The sequence below is a fragment of the Lonchura striata genome, chromosome 2 (genome assembly GCF_046129695.1).
Source record: "Lonchura striata isolate bLonStr1 chromosome 2, bLonStr1.mat, whole genome shotgun sequence".
In the NCBI taxonomy this organism is placed as follows: domain Eukaryota; kingdom Metazoa; phylum Chordata; class Aves; order Passeriformes; family Estrildidae; genus Lonchura; species Lonchura striata.
Window position 1 is genome coordinate 68445141 of NC_134604.1, and position 23632 is coordinate 68468772.

Sequence of the window (23632 nt, forward strand, 5' to 3'; positions counted from 1 at the left end):
CATACATTTCCAACCTTAGCTTGTGTCACAGGGGTGCAGTTCTGCCCTCCACTCCTTGAGATTTCTTCATCTAGGGAGTGAGAACAGCAGGGAGTTTTTAGAAGGATTAGACGATTTTGACCTTGGTGTTAGACAGTGGGATGTGAGAACTGTGATGTGCAGGGCTGACCCTGGCCATGCACAGCCTGGCCTGCACAGCAGGGCCGGCCCTGGGGCAGCCCACATCAGGGACTGGAGATGTGTCTACAGCGTGGGACCAGCTTCCCACATTTGGGCAGCAGGGAGGCCATCAAAGCACAGACACAGGCACAGGGCCAGGCAGGGAGATGTCACAGTTCCTGAGCCCTGGGGGTGCCAGCTGGTGGGTACCATGCAGACAAGGTGATGCTCTCAGCCACTGCAGGTACCAGAGTCCTTCCTAACAAGCAGGGAAGAGCTCAAGTTTTCCATAAGATAGCAGGGTCAAAAAAACCACTTCTTTCTTTATCCAGATGCCTTTAAATCCCTTTAAGTTTTCCCTTTCTTGTGAACCAGCCCAGCGGGAGGAAAAATCCCCAGGATTTGCTGCTCTATCTCAGTTTGGACAGGCAGAGTACAAGATGTACCAGAGCTGGTGGGAGGCAAGAGCCTGGTGTGCTGGCAGTGGGCAGCATGTCTGGGGCTGCCCCATCAGCTGCTCGCCAGCACCATTACAGGGTGGGAAATAAAGAAACTGCTAACCTGGAGTGACAGACGCAGCTTTTCAAAGGTCTCCTCTAGTTGTGCCTTTTCCAGTTTGTGAGCAGTATTCAGTTCTGGGGAAGTTACACAGATATGACATTATTGAGTGTAGTCCAGCAAACCAGGGTCTGAGAGCACACATGTCATGAGCCAAGTGCAATTTGGGATGCAGTTTTAGGACATGGAATAGGAAACTGGTAGCAATATGTTCTGTGACCTTAGGTAAATTGTTCTGAACATCAGTTTCCTGATCTTTCACTGTTTGCAGATACCTCTGTTTCTATGTGACCAGATTTGGATTTTCCAGAACTGCGTAGAATTCTCAGCTCCCAGGCACTCTGATCCGAAAAGGGTTAGTCTGACAATGGGCCATTTACCAGTTCAGAGTGAGAATCCCTAGATCAAATTATTTAAAATTGGATACATTTAAAAGCTTGGGTTGCAATTCCTTTGGGGGGATAGAGAGGAGGGCCACCACCTGAGATGCAAAAATACAAATGACAGTGCTTCTCCCCAAGCTGTGGTAGATGAGCTAAGAGATTAATTCCAGTAGTGAGATGGAGAAGACAAAAAACTTGATTAAAGGCTTTTCTGCTAGAATAACTCACCCTGTGCATACTAATAACCAAAAGTGCAATAGAGAAAGAGAAATAAAGTTCAATCTCTAAAGCAATAGCATCAAATCATCATTCAGTGCAGGAGTAACAGCTAGTATATGGGCGTTGTGTTTTTGGTGTTTTCCCTGCCAAGGCCATGGGTTCTGCCCTCTAAGCCCAGCTCAGCAGCAGTCCCAGCAGCGAGGTGTGACACATGGCTCCAGTGCGGGGCGCAGCGCAGCGGCGCGCAGCGCTGCAGTGCCTTTTCCAGGCACAGGAGGGCATTTCACACCCGCACCAGGAGCAGGGAGAACAATCTTTGGCCACCAGACCCTTGATGAACTGCAACTGAACTTTACCATCAAAAAATACTAAAAAAAATGGAGATGCAAGAATATCCTCAAGCAAGAATTTACAAATGCTATGGTAGATACCTTCTCTGGCCATGAGAGAGGAGAATAGACTGTTCCTCAGTTCATGTTATGCTCTGGACCGTGTCTCTAATTGACACAATGCAGAGCTAAGCAAATTGGCTTAGTCTAGGAAACATGGGAAAATCTGCTAGAGATATTTAAAATGTAGGAAAATGTAGGAAAAAATAGGTAGATTGTAATATTAAATGTCAACTAAAGCATGCACAAAGGCATATGTTTAGACACTGAACTAGTAGGGAGGGAAGAGCTCTGTCTGTAGCATCAATCCTGTGACAAACTCTAATGCAAAATAAAGGTAACAGTGCTGAGGTGCAGATTTGCACCAGTGAGAGGCTTTGGTCTACTCAGCATGGCCAGACTGAGTAGACCTGCTGGAAATAATGGAATTTTGCTGCTGGAAATAATGAAATTTTGGAAGCTGTTTTTAGAAGCACCTGTGGGTATTTGAGCACCTAAATTCAGGGATATCCCAAGAGCTCTATCCTTCTGAGAATCTGAGGATTAGGCTCTTGAAAAAGCATGTTGAGAAGTGATGTGGAATTGGATTCTATTTTCAGCAACACACAGAGAAAGCCTTATCTTTGACCCAGAGACTCCCCTCAGATAATCTCAGGTCAAAGTTAGATGCTGTAGACTGCAGACATCTCTCCCTCTGCCCTAGCATGAATCTGAAAGCATGAAAGCACTACACCAAAACAAATGTTCTGTGTAATCTGCTCTGGAGGAAGAAGCACAGTCTCACTACAGCATTAATTCCTGCTCTGGAACTGCTGTGTAGCTGTTGAGTTGTCTTTGGCTTACCTTGAATCTTGCAGTCATTCTCATCCTGCAGTACTGTAATGGCCACTATGTGGTTATTTTCCAGCTGTGACATTGCAGCTTCATGTACAGCTGTGAGATCTTCCACCTGTTCCAGCAACAGTGAGCACAGACATGGACTCATGGTTAGTCACTGCTGATGGTATTTTTGTTCTTTTAGCTTAATGGTGATGAAGAGGTACATAAGAAAGCAAACAGTCAAAAACCCCTTAGGTGGAGATGCTGTTTATTAAATGTTCAAAAGTCTCAACATTCCATTAATCTAAATTATAATAATGACCACACAGCCCACAGCCATCATGGGAATGAGGAGTGCAGCTGAAGAGGGCTGTGGGCAGCCTGTGTTCCAGAGCACCTTTTGGGTTTGGGACTCCATTGTTTGCTACTAGACTTGGCTAAAGGCAAAGTGAGATCCCTAATGATGGTCTTTTGATATGAATCATTAAAGGAACTACAATAAGAAATCTGATCAAGATTGAGTCAGTGATCCAGAGCACTTTCTGAATGCAATGCAGCAATTTGATTTTTTGGGGTTTGTAACCACGGTGATGTTATACCCTACATTTAACACAATATTATCTGTGATATCTGGCAAGGCAGAAGATCAAACTATTTTACATTTACAGTGAAACAGCTGTTCTGTTCATGGCTAAGTGACTTGACTCTAAACAGCTTTATTTGCTCACAGTTATGTAAATAATGGTAGAAGTTTACTGCAGCTAAGTTTGCCTTGACTGGAATAAATGTAATTTCACTGCTTTTAGTTGTCAAACATATGTATTAGGTAACTCAGCAGAAGCCAAATTTCCAACCATGTTGGAGAAAACATGCTCTTAGAATGAAAGTTGGGCATTTAACATGGAATTTAAAATTATCCAGACTAATTTTCATAATAATGTGGAAGATAACCCAGTGGCGAAAAACTGCAAAATAATGGGGACTCAGCCTGCTGATGTATTGCATGACAGAGCTGAGAAAGGTGGCGGGCAGATGACTCAAAGGACTGCTAATGGGGTGAGGACTATCACCTGGCTTTTCCCAGAGCACAGTGTCCTTGTATATGATGTCTGTAAGCTGAAGCCCCATGAGCATTACCCTGTTCTTTACCTTGCCCTTGCTGAAGCCTTTATTTGTACTCTAATTTCTTCTCAACTCAACAGCACCTCCTGGAATGATTATCCTCAATGCCCACACCCTCAGAAGGTGAAGGGTTCTCCTCTTGCTGCCACATCCCTGACAAGTTATTTATCTATAAAGTCAATTAAATATACCCCAAATTATTTGTTGGGATTTTGCTGCCTTCTATGTGTTTCATACCCCCATCCCAAATGGCTTTCTTTAATCTTCCAGTGTGACGTCCTGTCTGCAGTTTTTCATGGCAGATAGTCAACTTGGCACTGGGAAGCAGCTCTCTTGCATGCTAATAACTTACTCTGTAAGCTTGATCACCCCACTTAACACAAGTCATGTTTATTTCTGGCTATGGAAAGTACCTCAGGTGGGTTTTTTAAGACTATTAATAAAGTAAAATCAAGAGGAGCTCTAGTGGGAGAATTTCACTAAACTGCTGGGCAAAACAGCTTGAGCTGAGCATCTCAAGTGAGAAACACTGGCAAGACAGATCACAGCCTTCATTCTGCCTTTAGCTGCAAGGAGATGTAAGAATGCACTGGCACACAAGATCAATTTGTGAGGAGTTTGGCTCTCATGCTCTGCTACCTCCTCAGAGAGAGCTGAGCCTCCAAAACCTGACACAGGAACGGTGTCTCCAAACAAGTAACAGCTACCTCATAGTGGTGACTGCTTCAGTGGTGACTGAAGCAACACAGCATGGAAGTTTAAGCTGTGACTGGAAACCATGAATGTGGGATGAGAACCTTCCAAATTAGATTTATGGCTACAGAAATACATGCAGATCCATGGTCAGAAGGATTTTGCTATTGTTATTGCCTTCAAGAATGCAAATTCAAATCCCCCTCATGCAGATAGGCAGCTCAAGCACAAGTCTTTTCTCATATGCAGAGCAAGAGCTCCATTTCCTTGGTCAAGAAACATCAGTGAACAGCTTTCCAGCATGGTCTGTCAGCTTCCACTGGTCCAAGAGAGCTCTACACAGGATGGGTATACAGAGGAGGAATTCAAAGGGAAAACCTGCTAAACCTCATCATGTTAACTGAAGTAAGAGTTGAAAATGTGGGCTGAAACTCTGAGATACTAGGGTCGCAGAAGCACTTTCAAAGCAATGGAGAGGAATGTTTGTGTTATTTTCAATAATCAGGGAACACACATCTCTGGAGCAAACCAAGAACTATTTGCCCCACAGAGGGAAGGATGTGCTTCCACTGCTCCTCTGTGATGATTAATAGAGTCACAACAGATGAAAACATAAGAAAAATTCTAGTCAAGTCCTACAATGATTTTGAACAGTTTTCTTGCATTGATCAGCTTGAGAGGAGAATAATCAGGATCTGTTCTTGTGGTCTTGAGAGCTTGCAGAAACACTCCAAAGAGTAGCAGGGCTAAGCTATAAGCTATTTCAGCAAAAAATTAACAAATTCCTTCACAAATGCTGATGTCAGGTGATCCAGGAGAGGTAAAACTTTGCAGCTTGAGCCAACATCTTCTACCAGGCAGACTGACACACTGACACAGTGCAAGGACAAAAATTGTCATGGCTTTTGGGAACACAACCCCTCCTTCATATCAGAAAGAAAAGCAGAAATTTTGAAGGGCATTGCAAGAAAACCAACTTGCATAAACTGAAATGAGAACCAAAAGATGTGGCTCAGCATAGGTTCTAACCATTTACCGAGAAATAATTTTTAAAATCTGATTTAGAACATTAAGACCTATTTGATAGCACTTCCTAATACATCTTTAGAAATCAGTTCATTGACAGAAATAGGTAGTTTGTCCAGGAGAAAACAGCCCAGTAGCATTGAGTTACAGTGTTTGTTCTGACAAAACCAGACAAAAGTAGCTGTTTGTGAGAATATTCTTGTCTACACATGGAAAGCAAAGCAAGGAGAAACACTTGGGATGTACAGTCCAAGAGATTAGACTAAGTGGTGGGGCAGCAATCAGTGATATCTGTGGAATGCATCACATGCTTGATGCTTAGGCAGCATGTGTTGCATGGTTGCTATCACTTCACTGTGTTGCCCTTTAGCCAGCAAATAACAATGGGCTGGCTCTGCTGGCCTTACCTGTGTGGAGCAGGTTCTTATAAACCTTGGTTTTAGTCATAAATTGACTAACATAGGTGAGTTGAGGAGCAAGTATGTGTGGGCAGCAGAGCTAATCTTAATATTTTTATTGTAAAACATCAGCATGGCAATATAATAGACTAGTGTGTAGAAAAAATAGTGGAACTAATAGGGAGAAAGAGCAGTAATGATATTCAGTATTACATTTTTCCACTCATAACTCATTGCCAGTGTCTTCATGTTGCAGTGTTCAATGTATTTCATTACCTGAACCCAATCAGTACTAGAATGGGCTACTCTTCAAAGGCACCAGGTGGAGACTGACCTGATCCTGATGCTGCAATTTGGCTTGTTCCAGCTGCAGCCTGTGCTGCTCCTGCAGGCTCTCCTTCTTGGCTTTGTACTCCTCCTGCAGCCTCTGCTCCAATGCCTGCATCTCCTCCTGCTGCTGCCTGCGGAGCTGCTTCCCCTCCTCCTCAAAGCGCCTCTCCAGCTCCTCCTTCTCGCTCAGCAGCTTCTTCCATCTCGCCGCGTTGAGGTCTGTGGAGACAAGACCACACAGTCCTCACAGTGCCCAGGACCAAGCCGTGGCATTGGCCCTGTTAGTAGAGCAATGAGCTTGGTGCTTCTCTCCCACTCTGTTATACAAGGGATATGACTGACCACTTGACCAGAAGGATTTGTATCTCACACATCCCATTTTTGAGCTGTTCAAAGCTGCTCATCCCATAAATCTGTTTCCAGCTCCAGCAAGGACCATTCAAATCCATTAATGCACACTTGCTTAAAATATTTTTGTATTCAAACCATTATCTTGTGTGCTTCATGGTATCAGAGAGTACAATGAAAGGCTGATACTGAAGGCAATCAGAAAGTGTGAAATTTTTATTCTAGTGAACTAACCCAGTGACTATGTGTCAGAATTCACACCACTGTTTTCCAACAGTTCTATCAAGGAAAATCAGTCCATTTCCCCATTTGGTTACTCACCTTTATTGTCCCCCAGGTGCCAGGAAAGCAATGTCACAAACACTGTGTCCTCAGCCTTTCGCTTTGTTAAAGAACAACTATTCTTTAAAAAAAATCCAGATATTGAAGACTAGATGCAAGCTGGACAAGATCAGGCAAGTACATGAACAGAGCAAGTTTGCTCACTTGTAAAGATCTAACAGGTAAGAAGTGATTAAAATCATCATGACCATAACATTCAGAACATCAAAGAAGGAGAAATGGGCTTCTAATGTCACTGCTAGATCTTCTTTCTGATTTAGACCCATAGCTGATTTAGAAAGATGATGAAGTTTTGAAAAAACTGACTGCATATTTATCCTTCCCTTGCCTTTCAAAATGCGTGTGCCATGCACAGACCAGTACGGCACTGCAAGTCAGAGAACTGGGAGCAGCTGTCTCCCTGCTGAATGCTTCAAACCCATATTTATCCTATGACAACATATTTGTTCAATATCTGTATCTTCCTGCCTCTTTCTACTCCAGTGTCAGACTGTGCTCATTTTTCTCAGGATAACAATTTGTCCAAGTTACCAGTGCTGTACCCGCAGCTTATGTTGGGTGCACCCATGCCAAGGTAGTTTGACACACAAGTTAACCATTCCCTTCTCCACATAACTATTTTTCACTTTGTTTAGAGCTCTGCTTCCACACTTACTGGACACCAGACTTGCTCAGTATGTCCAGACAGATGAGCACTGCTGGGCTCCTGTTCTGATCCTGATATTTTCTGGAGCACTGTATCCCCCATCAAGCTATCTGCTCCTTATGGAAAGAGAGTAAACCAGTGAGTTTAGCACCTCAGTGGCAGCACACAGAAAGCTTTCCCACTTGCCCTACAACCAGAATGGAATAGCACATTAGCTGGAATGTCTTGTCTTCTGGCAGTATGGGTTATAGCTCTAAACTCTCTCTATTGCCTTTTCCTTTTTTATTTTCTTTGGCATGTAAAGTGATCCCAAAACAGGAGGGGTTGTGCCTGCAGCTCTGCCTTCAGTAGAATTCAAACTTACTCAAGCTTTAAATAGGGGATGTAATGAACTCCATCTCTCTCCAGACTCTCTAATGTGATTACTGAGCACACAGGGAGGGCTGGGAAATGAAACAATGTGCTCTAACCAACAGAAAGTCCATCTGAAACATATACTGTAATCTGAAATACAAGACTCTTCACAATTCAGACCCTGATGCAGGTGCAAAATAGAGGGAAGAGGGAAGTAGGAAAAGTGAGCTTGCATGGCATGTTCCCCATACACCCAACAATGATGCTGGAGGCAGCAAATGAGGCAATTTGCCCTATACAATTTCACATTCTGCTGATCAAAATTTTAAAACACTGGTTGTTTCACAAAATTTAGTTCTGTGATTTTATACCAAAGGAAAACACCTCTAATGAGAAGGAGTGATCTGTACCATAAGTCTCAGACTAAGACAAATGAGGCTGGGGACTGAAGTGTTAAGGGAAAACTGAATCTCTTCTTAGCAGGGAGAGGGACCTTTGGGCCTAGATCTCCTGGGACAGACATAGCAGAAGGCAACACCTGTGGAACCCAAGGGTCTGCAGCTTTGCTGCCCGGGGAGCAGGAACCAGGGTGGGAGAGCCTGCCCTGCTGGAGCCAGCTGTGTGGTCCTGGTGAAACAGCTGGGCCATCTCCAGCAGGGACCCCATAACAGATGCCTGAACAGATGACCTACTGATGCTGCTGGAAAATTGTGAATTTAGCTTTCAGGCATCAAGACAGGGATACTGTTAAAACAAGCTACTTTTGTAGAAAAGAAGAAAAAAAATTACTCTGAAAAGTTATATGAATGTATTACTGACATGGAGCAAGACAAGCAGAGCACAACTATTACTGGTCTGTTTTGGAGAGTTGCACCCTGGTTTTCTTTTGCCTTCTCTGTAGGTATCTCCATTCCTGCTTACAGGCTGGAAATGACTGGCACAAGGTGTCATTTCCTGGGATGACAATGTTCTGGGTTAAATGAGACCAGCTACTGCAGCTTTCCTACTCCCTGAACACTGAGTGTGCAACAGATGAGCAAAACCCACTTCAGGCTGGGCTGGGGAGGTGAGGGAAAAGTCACTACTGGACTGACCTTCCTTCCCCCACCACACACAGCTGCAGACACAGTGCAGCCTCCCCAGCCCTGGCACTTTGCATTCAGGAGTGCAGCTTCTGTGGGAACTGGGGGCTGGTGTCTTGTGGCCTTACAGAGGGACTGTTTCCTTCTGACATGAGAAATGGGCTCTTCTTCCTGACACTTGGCCCCAAAATCACAGACAAATCACACAGCTACTGCACTCAGGTTAAGAGTTCTCTGACTGGGAAGCATATGCAGGAGGAGATAGCACAAAGGCTTTGGCTTTGAAATGCTTGAGAAATCAGATAATACAAATTTTAAACTTGACATCTCATTGCCTTTCCTTCGTCTAGGTTTTTTATGCACCTCCATACCTCCTCTCAACACACTTCACGTCACTGGTCTGATAGTGAAGGAGCAGGTAATTTTGACATTTAATTTCCACTAGATTGAAGGGAAACAGCTGGTATTCAAAATCTCTTTACTGAAAGAGACTCAGTGTTGCAGCTGAAAAGTGCTTATATTTATAATTTATAAAGGTCGGTCTCTTGAGTGTAGAACGATTGCTTGTCATGTTTTCCTAGCTTTGGTGTTTCTAGTAAAATACATGAGCAAACCTTATGGCTTTAAATAACAAGTCCCTCAGTGTTTATAGAGGCCAAGATTCCTCCCCAGGACTGGGAAGGGAGAATCACTTTCCTATTTCACCCATGCTGGTTTCAGATGTGGTGTGATACTTTCACAGGAGGGCTGGGGGCAAAAGTGGACAGTGTTGTCTGACCTCAATATTTTGCCTGGCTCCAGAAGGATGCAGGTCTCCCTAAACTATTTTTTACACATGGTCCATTGGTGCTATTGCTTCAGCAATGGTTTTATTTACCACAAGAATTTTCCTTAAACACATATTCTAACTTTTCTGAACAGTGGGTAGAGAACCCAGTTGCAGTTTCATTGCTTTGCATAGCAGAATCTTGTAGATTCTGTTGAAGTTAAAGACTGCATGCAGTGAAAACCAAGCACATTCACCACCTGAATTATAACTCTGAATTACAGCTATTGCCTAAACAACTAAGTGTTTGACTCACGGCCTGTATCAAAACTGGCTAGTCCAGCCTTGTTTTACTGATTTGTTCAGGCATTTGCATCAGTGAGTTTGACATGGTGAATTTACACATGAGAAATCATGAATTTCTGACCAACACCCATGCTGTTTAACTGGACTAGTTATTTTTAAATTAATGAAAAACTACTTGTTAAAGTGATGGAGGCAAGTCAGAACTAGAGTTTGGTTGTAGTCAAACTAACGTGCTCTGATTTTCCCTGAATTTCTTCATAGAATCACCCAAGATTGCTGTTGTTAAATAAAGGACTGTTTCATTCTTCATTTGCATAAATAATGTACAATATTGTACAACACACTGATTCATCTGATAGTGAGACCAAAATAATTCTCCTATAGCATAGGTGGGCTGCATGTGTCCAGTAGCACCCACATCTGCAGGAATAACTGTTGCAGATGATAGATAAATATGATTGTTCATAAATAATACAGCTAGGATGAGAACAGTTCTCCCAGCTAGCCGGATGACACCCCTGCCTTCGGATGAGTCCTGGGGTAAAATGGACTGTTCCATCCCACCCCGCAAAAGGGCTCATCCCACACCTCTGTACCCTCCCCTAAAACATTAGTGCATGTAGCCCCATTGGATATGCCTCATCCCAACCCACCTCGAAGCTCTCCTGATAAGGAGGCTTTGAGGGGCCACGTGGTCTCTTGGAACCTCTTCCCGTCTCCTGGAACTTCCCCTCCCTTGGAGCTTCCCCTCTCCTAGAGCATCCCTTTGTCTCTCCCCTCCTCCACCCTCTCAGGGCCGGCCACGTGCTGTGTCTGGGAGCACGAGGCAGAACCTTCTGCACCCCCAATAAACCTCTTTCCCCAAGAGCAAACCTCAGAGATCTCTGCCTCCATTCATCCACACCGTGCTGGAGCGTGGTATTTTCCTCAAATAACCTCAGCTTGAACTGCTTTAGAGACTGCAAAGAGCTGCACTGATGAGAAATGCTCTCATGTACATGGCATTTACCATTTCACCTCCTCCACAGTTTTAAAACACTGGTTGTTTCACAAAATTAAGTTTTGTAATTTTATACCAAAGGAAAACAGACTGTGCAGCAATTTTTGACTTATACGAGAAAGCATAGTCATTTACCTTTCATATGTAATAGGATATGGGACCTGGGATACTAGGGATATCTAGGGATACATACTAAGATTTTTATTGCTAATTAATTACTTCACATTCTGCTGAAGTGCAGTACCTGCACATGTTCATCTTTTTGTTCATCCCTGGTGGGAGTGCTTCTAGCTGGCCATGTTGAATCTCAGGGTTGCACAGAGAGGATTACCTCTCTCAAGAAGGTGACCAGGCACTTGTGTCACTCTCAAACAGCCTCTGCTCAGCATCTCCATGTCTCCCAGAGTGATGGGAGGATGAAGTGGCCTGTAATGACTCCTCTCCATTACACATGCCCACAGGACCACTGAGGAAAGGACTCTATTATCACACCATCTTTTCCCATTCTGATGATGAAAGCCCATACACATCTACAGTTTATCTCCCTTCTGGAGCAGTACAGCTGAAGCTGCTCTTCTGGGGTGTCTGTGGTTCTTACCAAAACTGTCCCCACATATGCCATGAGGCCTCAGCTTTGTGCAGAGGAGGTGTCTATTGCTGCATTTCAAGGGCAGTGGCAAGGGCAGGCAGAGCAGTGATCTCCTGTTGCTGCTCTTCTGTGACCCCAAAACTGACATGCAGTTATACCCTTGGCAAAGTTCTCTTTTCCAGCAAAACCACCAGGAATTTGTACTCACTTCAGCTGTACAAACATGGTGTAAATGGAAGCAGAGCTCTTTTTCTTCAGCACCGAACCTCTCTTTCCTTCCCATGTCACCGCCACTTAAAAAAGCACTCAGGAAAATGAGCAAACCCAACCTGCTAGATTGAGGTAGGGCTTTCAAATGAGAAGTGGCTATTGAACTGAGAACTTCAGATGTGCCCTGCCTGAAGAAAGCACCAGTGGCAACTTTTCTGTAAGAGCTGTAGAGAAGTAGAGGATGGAGGAAGGCAGGCATCAGGGAATAACTGGAAACCTGTTTTACTATTGCTGCAGTATGCACTGGCCATCAGGACACTAAAGCTCTCTATGAAATGATAATCAGCCAAAGCATTTCAGAGGAGCAAAGCAGGGAACACAAGCTATTGGGCATCTGAAAAGGGCTGTGCTCAGCTTTTCTCAAGTGGGCTGTCATGGACAAGGTGAAGGAAAAGCACAGGGAGGATCTGCAGTTCTGCATATCCCACAGGCATTTGGCCTGAGCCTCCTTGCTGGCCATGTCATGCTCTGGCCACATGACACAATCTGTGCTTAATGGGTGACCCAGGAACTGGGCTCCCACATGCAGGGAAAGCTGAGAAGTTCCCCTGTTCATAGCTCCACTCATCAGTGGCTTCAACACCAGTTGGTACTCAGGGTGTCTCCTGATGCAGTGGTCCTGCTATCCATTTGCCCTGAGGTAGATGAACCAAACATCACACTCGTTCTGGAGAGATTTAAGCCCAGAAGTACTCAGCCTGTTGGCTGAAGCCAGAGCAAAAGCCCATCTTATCTCTTAGGAATGGCAGTATTTTTACACTCTCTCTCCTGTCTAGATCAGAAACTAAAAAGGAAGAGGGGCATGCAGGTATACAGGGAATACACAATACAAAAAGGAGGCATTGCTCTTTCTGTCTTTCAACCAGGAAGAGACCTCAGAGATATTAACAAGCAAATTCCAAGCTTGGTGTCCTTTGGTTTGTAGCTGAACTGCAAAACACAGCAATGTTCATAAGATGATGCATTCCCAGTCACTGGGCAATGGTCCCAAGCTCCCACTTCTCATCACACTGTGCTTTCTGCTCAGTAGTGCTGGTGTTTGAGCACAGAAGCTATGGATTTATGGAGAACAATTTGTTTAACAAAGATGATGCCCAGCTTGCTCCAGTGTGTGGTGATGAACTCATCTGCACAGCAAAGAGGTGAAATCAAAGTTCCCTGCAAAGTCACAAAACCCTTGGCCAGTGCGCTTCAGAAAACACTTCATCACATGTATGGAAGTTCCCCAGGATCAGGTCAAAGGGAATCATAATAACTGCTTTCATGTAAAGTGAGAAAATCACTTTGTTGTTACTTTTCTTGTACTACTTACCAACTTCCTCCCTGATCTTTGCAAGCTCGATTCCTAACTCCTTCATTTTCACAAGGGCATTTTCATTCTGTTTAAGGAAAAAGAGAGAGAAATATGTATAGTATCCAGGTTTATCCCAGATAAGCACTTTCACATGTTCATTTAGTAAAGCAGATTAGACTGATTCCTCATAGTACCTTTTTTCTTTTTTTCTTTTTTTTTTTTTTGTGGGGGAGGAGGGGAGTGGGATTAATAATGAACTCACTCAGTTTTTAAATCAAACTTAGGCTACAAGTACTTTGTATGTCAACAAGTACATGTACACACAGTCATGTGCACACAACAGTGCAGAATACGCTATTAACACCTATCTGTCTAAAAATACATCTGTATTTTTTTATAATTTTGTGGTCAGTCTGTGTATCGTTTATGGCTGGACTGCATGTACAATATGGATTTATTAAAACTGTTAAATTTTTTCTTCCATTAAGCCTACCTTTAACCACCTCCAATTGTATTAATCTGTTCACAGAGTGAAACTTACAGAGCAGATTGCTGTATTCACACAATTTTATGCATGGTGAGCATTCCCATACAAACACCACCAATCACCTGATGTTCATGCCTATCTCCACATCTATTTCTGTGATTTTATTTATTAGGGCTTCTTTCTTTGACTAGTCTCAAAATAAATCTGAATATTTAAGGAGTAAAATGGATGAATTGGCTAAAGGAAAATGAAAATGTATTTACATGAGCAGTGTTAAGGTGTTATTACCAAAATGCAAGGACTTTGACAGCAGATATCTGACTAGTGATGTGCAAACTGACAAAATTCTTATCTCTATCCACTGGAGGCTGATTTAGTACAATAAATCCCAGCATAGTGGTTCAATCATATGGGCACTTTAAACTGGGATGTATCATGAATCATATTAGAAAGAAGACGAAGGAAAGTACCCTGCTGGGAAGATCACTAATGATTAATAAAACTAGATCAGGTTACTATAAATATGTCCTGGGTAAGAAAAGGTCAAGAATCCTTAAAGGACACTAAAGAAAAATCATATTCAAGAGAAAAAGCACTACAGTAGTAAATTGAATTTAAAGGAGTCCTAGAAACCAAATCCTTCTGTATTGAGCAAGCAAGGCTAATAAAAATCTAGGGCATAGACAGGATTAGTTTGGCTGCAGGATACATAGCAGATAAGATAGCAAGTCAGATCTATATTACAGAAATGAAAGTGGAAAAAAAAAAATTGGAACTTAATGTTTCTGTGTATTTTTCCTGCACTTAACTTTTAACTCTTTTAAGAGAAGTAACACAACTTTATTTCTGGTAATACCAGAATAATGGAATCTGGAATTTGAATTAATCCTTTACATATTGTCCTTTTGGGATGGTTTCCACCAGATCCAAATGACACCCTTTCCAGAAAGTTTGCTGCAAATGGAGTGATAAACTGAACTGATTTGAGAGCCTTGAAGGCTTGAGGAGACTCATATGATGTGGGCATCTTTCTTACTCAGTTATGGGAAGAAGCCAGGAATGCAAGGCCTGGCTCCTCCAGTCAGTCCTCCTGGCTCCATATCCTGCTGAGTAATGCACAGGGGGCTGTGTGCCAGGACTGCATTGTCCAGTCCTGACCAACTGCATTAGGCTCAGAATAAAATCATGTGGATTCTTAGGGACTTCTTTTTCCTAATTAGTCAAAAAGTTACAGGAAAATAAAAAAGTCCAGATAAATACAGCCAGATATATTAAAAAAAACAATCTAAACAATTAGATTCCCAAACCAGCAGCCTTACAGGAGTAAGGTTGCCCCACTTTTGGAGAATATCATTGCATCTGCCCATATGGTCTGTTTAGCTCACTGGAGTCATTTTCAGAAGTGCTTTGACAGACTGCCAGGCCTGGTGCCCTTGAAGGTGGGTGCTCAGGGTTACACTGGATGCAGGACTTGCAGATGGGAAGTACCCACTCAGATTACCAGTTCTCATTCTTTGAAACAAAAGCCAATCAAAGCAAGGGAGCTCTGCACAAACCAATGCCAGCACCTACAGATAAGAAGAACTCAGTGGGATTGTCACTATTCTCTTAACATGAGGAAAATTAAAAGAACGTAAAAATCCCACTTTTATGTTTTTTGGAGAAAAGCATGAAAAACTTTGATTCCCCATAAGAAATATTACAGGCTCTACATTTTACATAATGCTTTATCTTAGATAAGGTTTTTCCTACCCTTGAGGACATTTGGTGGTGGGATCCTCTCTAAAAATGTGGAGAACTGCTGTGGTGCCAGCTTAAAAATGCTATCCCATAACTCCAGCTCCAGCATGGACACCAACCCACAAGGGCAGTGGGGTTAATGTCTGCCTCCCACCATGCTGGGCTGTGGTTTCCAGAGCAGAGCAGCCCCTGGGGCTACCTCAGGCAACCAGATCAGCACAGCTCAGATGCCTTTGCTGTCATTTTACTGCTCTGCCAGTACTTCTTGCATTGTGTTTTATTTTGGTCAGAGCTTCCTGTCTGCTCTTTGGGACCTCATGTTGCCTGGCAGATCAGATGTGCAAGGGTTGCCCTCAGTGCCAAGGCCTCCAGCAGTCCCTCTTTCTCAGAGGGTTCTTCTGGAGAGCAGCAGCACGAGTCCTTATCTTCCTCTTGTGGAAGAGAAGCGAGGTGCAGTTTTGGCTGATCAGCAAATCAGCCTCACAGTTTCCTGGATGTGCAGTGAACTCACAAATCCCTGACATCTTCTGAAATTGCAACCTGCTTTGTCAGTGTGACATGATAGGTTTGGCCTGCACATGTTCCTGCGACACTGTAAACATGACAGCAATGCATAACTGCTTGTTGTCATCAGTGTGGCTCTGCAGATAAGCAGCACTCCACCGTCAGTGTAGCCAGGGAACTGGGAATACCAGCACTAAGGAAACCAAACATTACAGTAGGGCAAATCTGGATCTGACTTCGGAATGTAAAGCTACCATGTTCAGTGCTGAGATTCCTATACATCCACGGTCAAAACATCAAAGCAATTCAAAAATTCACAAGCACACAAGGAAAACTTCCCCAAAACAAATGGATAAGAAACCAAGTCAAGAGGATGTCCCATTGGGTTAATAATTTTTCATTAATATTTATCTCAACTAAGTATTTGAAAGAGAAGACAGGGTAAGAAGCAGTAGAGCAAAGAGCTGAGGTGTCCTCCCAAGAGTTTTGTGTCCATTAAAGCCCAGCGTATCAAAGGAGCAGGGATTCTCTACTAGGTCACCACTTGGAGTTGGGCCATTGTGGGTGAGCATCCAAGGGCCAAATCTAACTTAGGTTTAATAAGGTTCATTGACTGTATACACCTGTTTTCAGTAGGTGAAAAGATCAGAGAACCTGTAAGGAGATTGTGCAAATATCCGCCATTTCCAGTGCAGCAATTAAATGGCAAGGAAATAAAAATATTGCCTTGATGTGATCTGAGATATGATCTGGAATTCCCTTTTTGTTTTATGCCCAAAATGTGAAACCAAAAGAGTGCGCTTTGCACAAATTAAAATGTAGCATTTACTTTTCATGTACTTTTTGATGGACTGCATTACTTTTTAGAAAAATGATGACAAAGGCCTTCTGTTGGCTGCATCCCAAGAAATTACTCAGATAGCGAAGTAATTTTCATAAAATAAGATTACACTCATGATGGAGATGAAGAAATGCTTCTTCCTCATTCCTGAACTCTGCAACATAATGATTAAGTCTTGTGCCTGGAAAATGTCCCATCTCTTCAGACAGAAAGAAAGGTAGAATAAAACAGGTATAATGATATGTTTGTCCTACTGCTCTGTTGAATAGAAGACACAGCATCAACACTTTTTCCTATCATCAGCTCTGTAAGCATACAGACTCCCAGTATTTCTCCAGTGAAAGATTTGATGTTGGACAGCATTTCAGCAAGTGAAACAGACAAAAATGGCACATGTGAGTTCTCCATTCAACTCAAAACATGCTGAGGATGGACTGAGGCATGACCTACATTGGTGCAACAGCTCCAGAAAACAAGGCAGGTAGGCAGGTAGGCAGAAGTGTAGGAAGGAAACAGGAATTTGTACAATTAAATAACAGTGGCCAAACCTAGCAGTGTAGCTCAGAAAAAAATCAGCTGAATTTAAATATAACCAAATGCAAAGACCTAGAAAAATAACTTGGTAGGAGAAGTCATAATATGGACCTGAGGATGGGCAAGATGCTGGCATTGCCCAAACAGATTAAGAGAGGAAATAGTGATGAAAGCTTGTGGGCAGCGGCTGAATGGAGCACTGAGCAAGCTGATCTCATTGAAGATATCCCTGCTCATTGCAGTGGTCTTGGACTAGATGATCTTTAAAGGTCCCTTCCAACCCAAACTATTCTGTAATTCTGTGGTTCTATGAAAGCCTTTGCTTTAGTTGCATGAAGCTTCAGATGACAGGTAGGCATCCTCAAGGAACATCATCAGGGAGACAAGTCGAGATTTTACCTTGGACCAGGAATAACTGAGGGATGGGGAGGCAGGTTTGAGGTTTGTCTTAGAGTGTCTCTCCTCTGAGAGCTACAATCTAACTGAGAGGTACTACTGAACTAGAAATACTAATTACGTAAACCTCCAGGTACTTTTTAAAAATAGGTAAGTAACAGTAGATTTGTCATAGAAATGGAAATGGGTCAGATCAGGCAAGGAACATCAGAAAATTGTTCAGATCCATATAAGAAGTCAGCAGCAGCTAGGAAGAAAACATGGGAGCCTGGAGTTACCTTCCCAAATTGACATGACTCTCCACTCTGCCAACTTACATGTTTGCTTATATTGCATTACAGTGTCTCTACTGTACAAACACTTCTCAATTCTTTACAGTATCTCCTAAAAACTCTCTGCACACAGATGCTTTGTGGCACTTGTTATTAAAACTGTTCCTCCAGAACAGCTGCCTTCTATGCAGAGCTTTCAAAATAATAATAAAAAAATCCCTGACCTGCAAATGGTGCTTAGTCACTGTTGTGATGTATTCAGACTTCCCTGTGGCAAGGTGTTATAATTGGAAAGAGAATAATATACATTGGGAATTCTCCTGTACCAATATTTCAGATGATACCTGTAGGAACAATAACTGAATCCCACTGCAGCTGATATTCAAAATTACCTTCAGTCTTCCTTTAAAAAGAGATGTTTAAACATTGTTGTTCAATCATGCTGGCTGTCAGGTAATCCTTCTCCATAACCCTTTAGGTTAAAGTTTGGTTAAAGTTTACAAACACTTACATATTCCACAGTGACTGCACTTTGCTGAGTTTTATATTAACCAACACATTTTTTCTTAACCTGGTTAGTAGCATATCTCAAACTATATTTGAACTATTATTAGGTAAATGGGAAACACTATCAGTTTTTCATTTAATAGAGTAATACGAATATATCGTAAAGCCAAACTCTAACAGAATACGGTGCACAAACATGTTTCTGCCAAGATATTTCCTATTAAGCAAATTAAATGCATATATTCATTTTCTCACTCTTCTGTACATAAGACCCAGGTAAGTTTCCAGAAGAATAATGGGAAATGCTATGTGTTCAAAGTGTCCCACAACTTCTCTTGCACATGCTATTTTCCTGCTGCCAGTAGCTGTCTACTTACTTCTGCTTACTGACATTTCTTACATGGCCCATTTTGGTGCCTAGGAATGTGTTTGATTTAGATTCATACAAACATAAGAAAACATGTAGTTTTATCTTGTTTCACTTCTCCTAGACTGGAGGATCATTCCTCTGTTGGAGATGCAAAACTTTAGAACAGCTAGAGGCTGAATAATCCCTCTTCAAACTTTAAAACTCTCTGCAAGTTTCCTTCATAACTCGTACTCCACATGGCTATTAAAAATGTAAGAAAAGTAGAGCAAAACATCAAACCTACTGCTGCTATAGAGGGTGCCAGCAGTCCCTCCTTGTTTCCCGAGTATCTAACCCTTCAATTTAGACTGCAGGATAAACTTATGTAAGGCACTGCAGTGCATGAGAAGGAGGCACTTAGACCTGTCGCTGGTGAAGGGGAGATCAGCGCACTGCAAACAAGCCGAGCATCGCTCCCCTCTCCGCCACCCGGGAAGCGCATCCGCCAGCGACCCCAGCGAGAAGCGGCAGCACAGGCTCTATCACGGCTACCGTCCTGCCCTTTCCCTCAAGGATTTAAAAAAGAGGCAAAAGTACCGTCTCGTCCTCGCACAGAGAGGGGGGGAAACACGTGGAGCAGCATTTGCCCATCCTGGTAGGACAGCCACCCACCGGACCGACACCCGCCGGACTGCCGCCAGCCTGGCCCGGAGCCGGAGGATGAGCCCCGGGCGGCGACACTGTCAGAAAGGGATGTCACGTCCCCGCGCGCCGTGACCAGACAAGGGGACTTGTCAGCCTGATGCCTCCCGGGGCTCCGGGGGATGCCGGGGCCGGGGTCGCGGCGCCGGGAGCGGGGAAGGGCCGGTGATGCGGGGCGGGCGGCTGCGGACCCCGGCAAGCGCTGCTCGCTCCCCGCCCTGCCGGCGCACCGCTGCTCGCCCGCTGGATCCGGCCTCTCCCGAAAAAGGTTGCTCCGGCTGGCAAAGGCTTGCCCACAGCAGGGCACGTCCAGCAGCGCCATCGCAGGGAAGTGCTGGGGCGGGCGGCTGCCGGGACGGGGCTGGGAACTTCGCAGCGACAGCCCAGAGGCGCTGAAACCCGAGACTGCGCCTGGGCTCTCAGCCGGGGCGCCGCTGGGTTCTCTTCTTCGTGCCGCATCCACGGCCGCTGGTGAGCGCGGTCCCCGTCCTGCGCACCCGCTCGGACGGCGCCTTTAAGCCGAGCGCGTCCCGGCTGGCTGCCGGCGCGGCTGCCGGCCCGCAGCGCTCCCAAATCCGCTCCCGGCTCCGCCGCACGGGGCCCTTCCCGGCCGCTGTGCGGGATCTGCGGCCGGGCACGGCTGCCCCGAGGTCCTGCGCGGCTCTGCGCGGCTCTGCGCGGCTCTGCCGGCGCGTCCCCGGGCCAGCGCAGCGCTGCGCGGCTCCGCGGGGCCGGGCGCAGCTCCAGACTGCGGCACCGGCCGCCAGCTCGGCCGCGGGCCGCGGGGACACCCCGCTCCCCGAGACACTCTAATCTCCCTGAAAGGACTTTCCCTGAAGTCGTTTATGCAAATGGTGAGGACCATCAACAGCCACTGGACCTCGGTGGCTCTTCGTAATGGCAAAAACAAAATCTCTGCAACGTACTCAGAGACTTCTGTAAATTCTCAAGGGCTGGCCACGTATATATGTATTTACATCATGTAACCTAAACCTTAAGCTGCCTATACACACGGGTGTGCTGTGTATGCCCGGTCTGTATCAGTCTGCCCCCTGGGAACACATTTTCTTAGCCGGACCCAGGACATGGAGCTGCAGCAGCCTCATTTCTTCTGGGCTTTTGCCTTTGGCATGGCATATTTACATAACAATTTTCCGCTAACAATTTACGTTAAAGACAATGCTGGGAAAAGGCAAAAGACTTCAATGACTCACACCTGAGGTGTTATTTGTTCTGTGTCCACTGTTTAAACCTGAAAACAACTATTTTCCTGAAAGCCAAATCAATATCAAACATAAAGAAAAGTGACATTGCCCATACTGCTGAACAGCTCTGCCTTCTGGTGGGAGAGATGCTCAGGTCTGTGCTTCTCTGGACAGGTGTTTTTGTTTAAATGTTTGTTTAAATGTTGTATGATGAACTGTGACTGGTGATGCACAAAGTCGTTTTAAAAATAGTAGGAGCCAAAAAGAATGTCCAACAAAACTGTGTTATATTACATTTAAATTCTCAGGTAACTTCAGTTTATGTCAACTTATTATTATCTCTCTTTCTCTTCCTCAGCCCTGCCAGGACTTCAACTAAAGTTTTAGAATATCACAGTCAGGTAATTAAAAACAAACAAACAAACAAAGCCAACAACATAGAAACCCCACCTAACAAACAAACAAAAAACCAAACCCAAACACCAAACCAAATTTAAAATTGCTCCCCAAATACATGTCTTATAACGTTTGTGTCCAAGATCTAACTTTCTTTACAGCATCTGAAAATTAATTTGGTTGGCTACTGAAGAGCTACAGAATAGAGGTACAAAGAGACATCCTTGTATGATGAAATAATTTCATCTTCACTTCTTCACTGTAGGAGCTTCTTTTTTTTTTTGCCACACAACCTGAAATCTGTAATTTGGGTCTTTTACAGCCCAAATCCCAATTGGAAACTTTTTAATTGCCATAAAAAAAACCTACATTACCACTTGTAGGAAAATCACCATGTCCATTTCTCTGAGCTGGCTGTTAGAACTACAGTATTTAGATCCACGTCTGACTGTCAGGCAGGGAAAATAAAGCCCAGTCACGATTAATTTTGTTATGCTTTTAAAATGAAGAACTCATCTTCTTCAACTGCTTTGCTAAGAATTGGAGATTTGCTGCTTGCACATGATTATAAATCTATGGTACAGATTAGCTAGCAAGGTCTATGCATGACTTTAGTACCACTTAAGCACTAAAATGGAAGAGAAAATATGAAAGTGAAAATTAAATTAAGCAGAAATCATCTGTTCCTTCCAGCAAGGGTGAATTGAGGTACCACAGGATGATTTAGGATTGATAAGGGATAAGGATGTTCTTGGGAGAGCTGCTGGACTCTTTAGTAAGCTTAGATCCTTTTGGAGAAAGTGAGACTAAACTCAGTTTGAATTAAACCTCGTCTTTCAGGTCAAGGTGTGTAGAATTAAAGTGAGAAAAGACCAAAGTTAAGAAAGCAAATGGAAAATATAACCTATTTTAAAGAGCAGTTCCTCAGTCAAATGCATAAATGAGGAGGATGAAGAAAGAATTTAGGAGGGGTCTCTGTGGTGGCAGCATGCTGACATGGTTACTATGTGGAGGGCTTTGAGCACACACCTGAAGGCAGCAATGCCTTGGGAATTAAGGATATATAAAGGGAAATGAACATAACTGAGACAGGAGCAAAGCAGTCAGCAAAGCAGGCACATCCAAGGAGAAGCCAACACCTATACCCAAATTCTATGAGAACTGGCACTTTAAGCAGCAGGTTCAAAACAAGGTTTTTCAATTATTGATTCTTAATTTTAAACTGCTAGGGCCATCTGCCTGATTTCTGTGGCATGTGGCACTTAGATCAAATCCTGAGAGGAATAATATTTTAAAAGCACCTTGTTAAGCACAACAGAGCACCAAAGGCAGATAGATCCACACCAGTGCAGACTGCTGCCTCTGTACACCGAAAGAATTGATATTTTTAGATAAGGGTAATATGTAACTCCCACCTACTGGGGACCAAGTGACCATGTGGTGCCAAACAAAACATTGACCATCAGGCTGGGAAAGATTTGAGTTGCTGAAGAAGTGGGGAGGAGGCCTTTGGGGGAAATGTCAAGGAGTTGCAGTAAATGGAACTATTGGGCTGAGTAGGGATAATGAATAGAGCTGTTCAAAGAATCAATCCTGGGGGCAGGTTACATTGTTTACTTTTGACCCTGGTAAGATACTAGTGAATGCTAATGTGATGCTGGGATGCACTGTCCATCAAGGGATGAGTTAAAACACCAGGCTTGTCAAGCTGAATGCTATTTAGGGCTATAGGGGCAGTCATTATAAGAAATATAGAATAATGAGCAGTCCAAGTTAGCAATCACAGGGACAAATAACAGAAAATTTGAGTAGAAGATGGAAACTCATCAGCTGGAAATAACAGCAAAAACCTGTGCTGCTTATCCAGTCATCGGATGAATAAGAATGATGTCTACTGTAGAGATCTGAATAAAGCAAACACAACCTAGTAAAGGCTCTAGTAAACACTTAGAGGGAAGTTTAAATGGTTTAAGAAAAGCCACAGAGAGATCTCACCTGAACCCTCACACAGTTTTAGTTCCCCATGTTTGAGGGATAACAGTTCTGAGGCAGGGAATATATAGCTGAAACCACTGGAGGGGTGCCATGTAAATACACATCTGCTTCTTATAAGAAAACAACAGCAAAGTTGGAAAATTACAGCATTTATAAATGTAGGGAGAACACTAAGAGAGGCAGAAGTACTTCAAGTCAAAAAATGTATTTATGTAAGGATAAAAGGGTGTGAACTTGGGCATACCTAAATCACAAGAGATTCTGAAACAGTCCTCTGGTAGAAACAGGAAAATATAATGACTTTCAAGTTGAAAATTGATCATTATAGGGAAGAAGTTATAGGGTTTGGTAACAGGGAGGGTCTGGATTTGATGACCCAGAATGAACTTTGCTAGCCTTTCCTTTCCATGCAATACTGCTTGTCTGTGCATTGTCACCAATATATTGCTAAGGATTTTGCTGATGGTCCACACCCAGAATGTGAAGGTGCCTCTGCCAAACTGCTTTGCATGGAGCTCTGTCCCAACAGATCTTGCTCACATTTCCCTTCAAGGCAAAATGAAAAAGTCTGTGGATAAAACAGAGATTAACATGGGCTGGGAAAATCTGCA

General features: G+C 43.6%; 1 protein-coding gene across 10 annotated transcripts in view; it reads right to left on the reverse strand.

The window, feature by feature from the left end:
• Positions 1-23632, reverse strand: part of MTUS2 (microtubule associated scaffold protein 2) — a 268374-nt gene that overhangs the window by 11479 nt on the left and 233263 nt on the right. For all 10 annotated transcript variants that reach the window (XM_021541972.3, XM_077781450.1, XM_021541971.3 and 7 more), the window contains 4 exons: positions 13112-13178; positions 6101-6315; positions 2552-2657; positions 721-794 (listed from right to left, as the gene is read on the reverse strand). In XM_021541972.3, coding sequence (XP_021397647.2) covers positions 721-794; positions 2552-2657; positions 6101-6315; positions 13112-13178 — 462 coding nt within the window. The remainder of the gene's footprint in view (positions 1-720; positions 795-2551; positions 2658-6100; positions 6316-13111; positions 13179-23632) is intronic.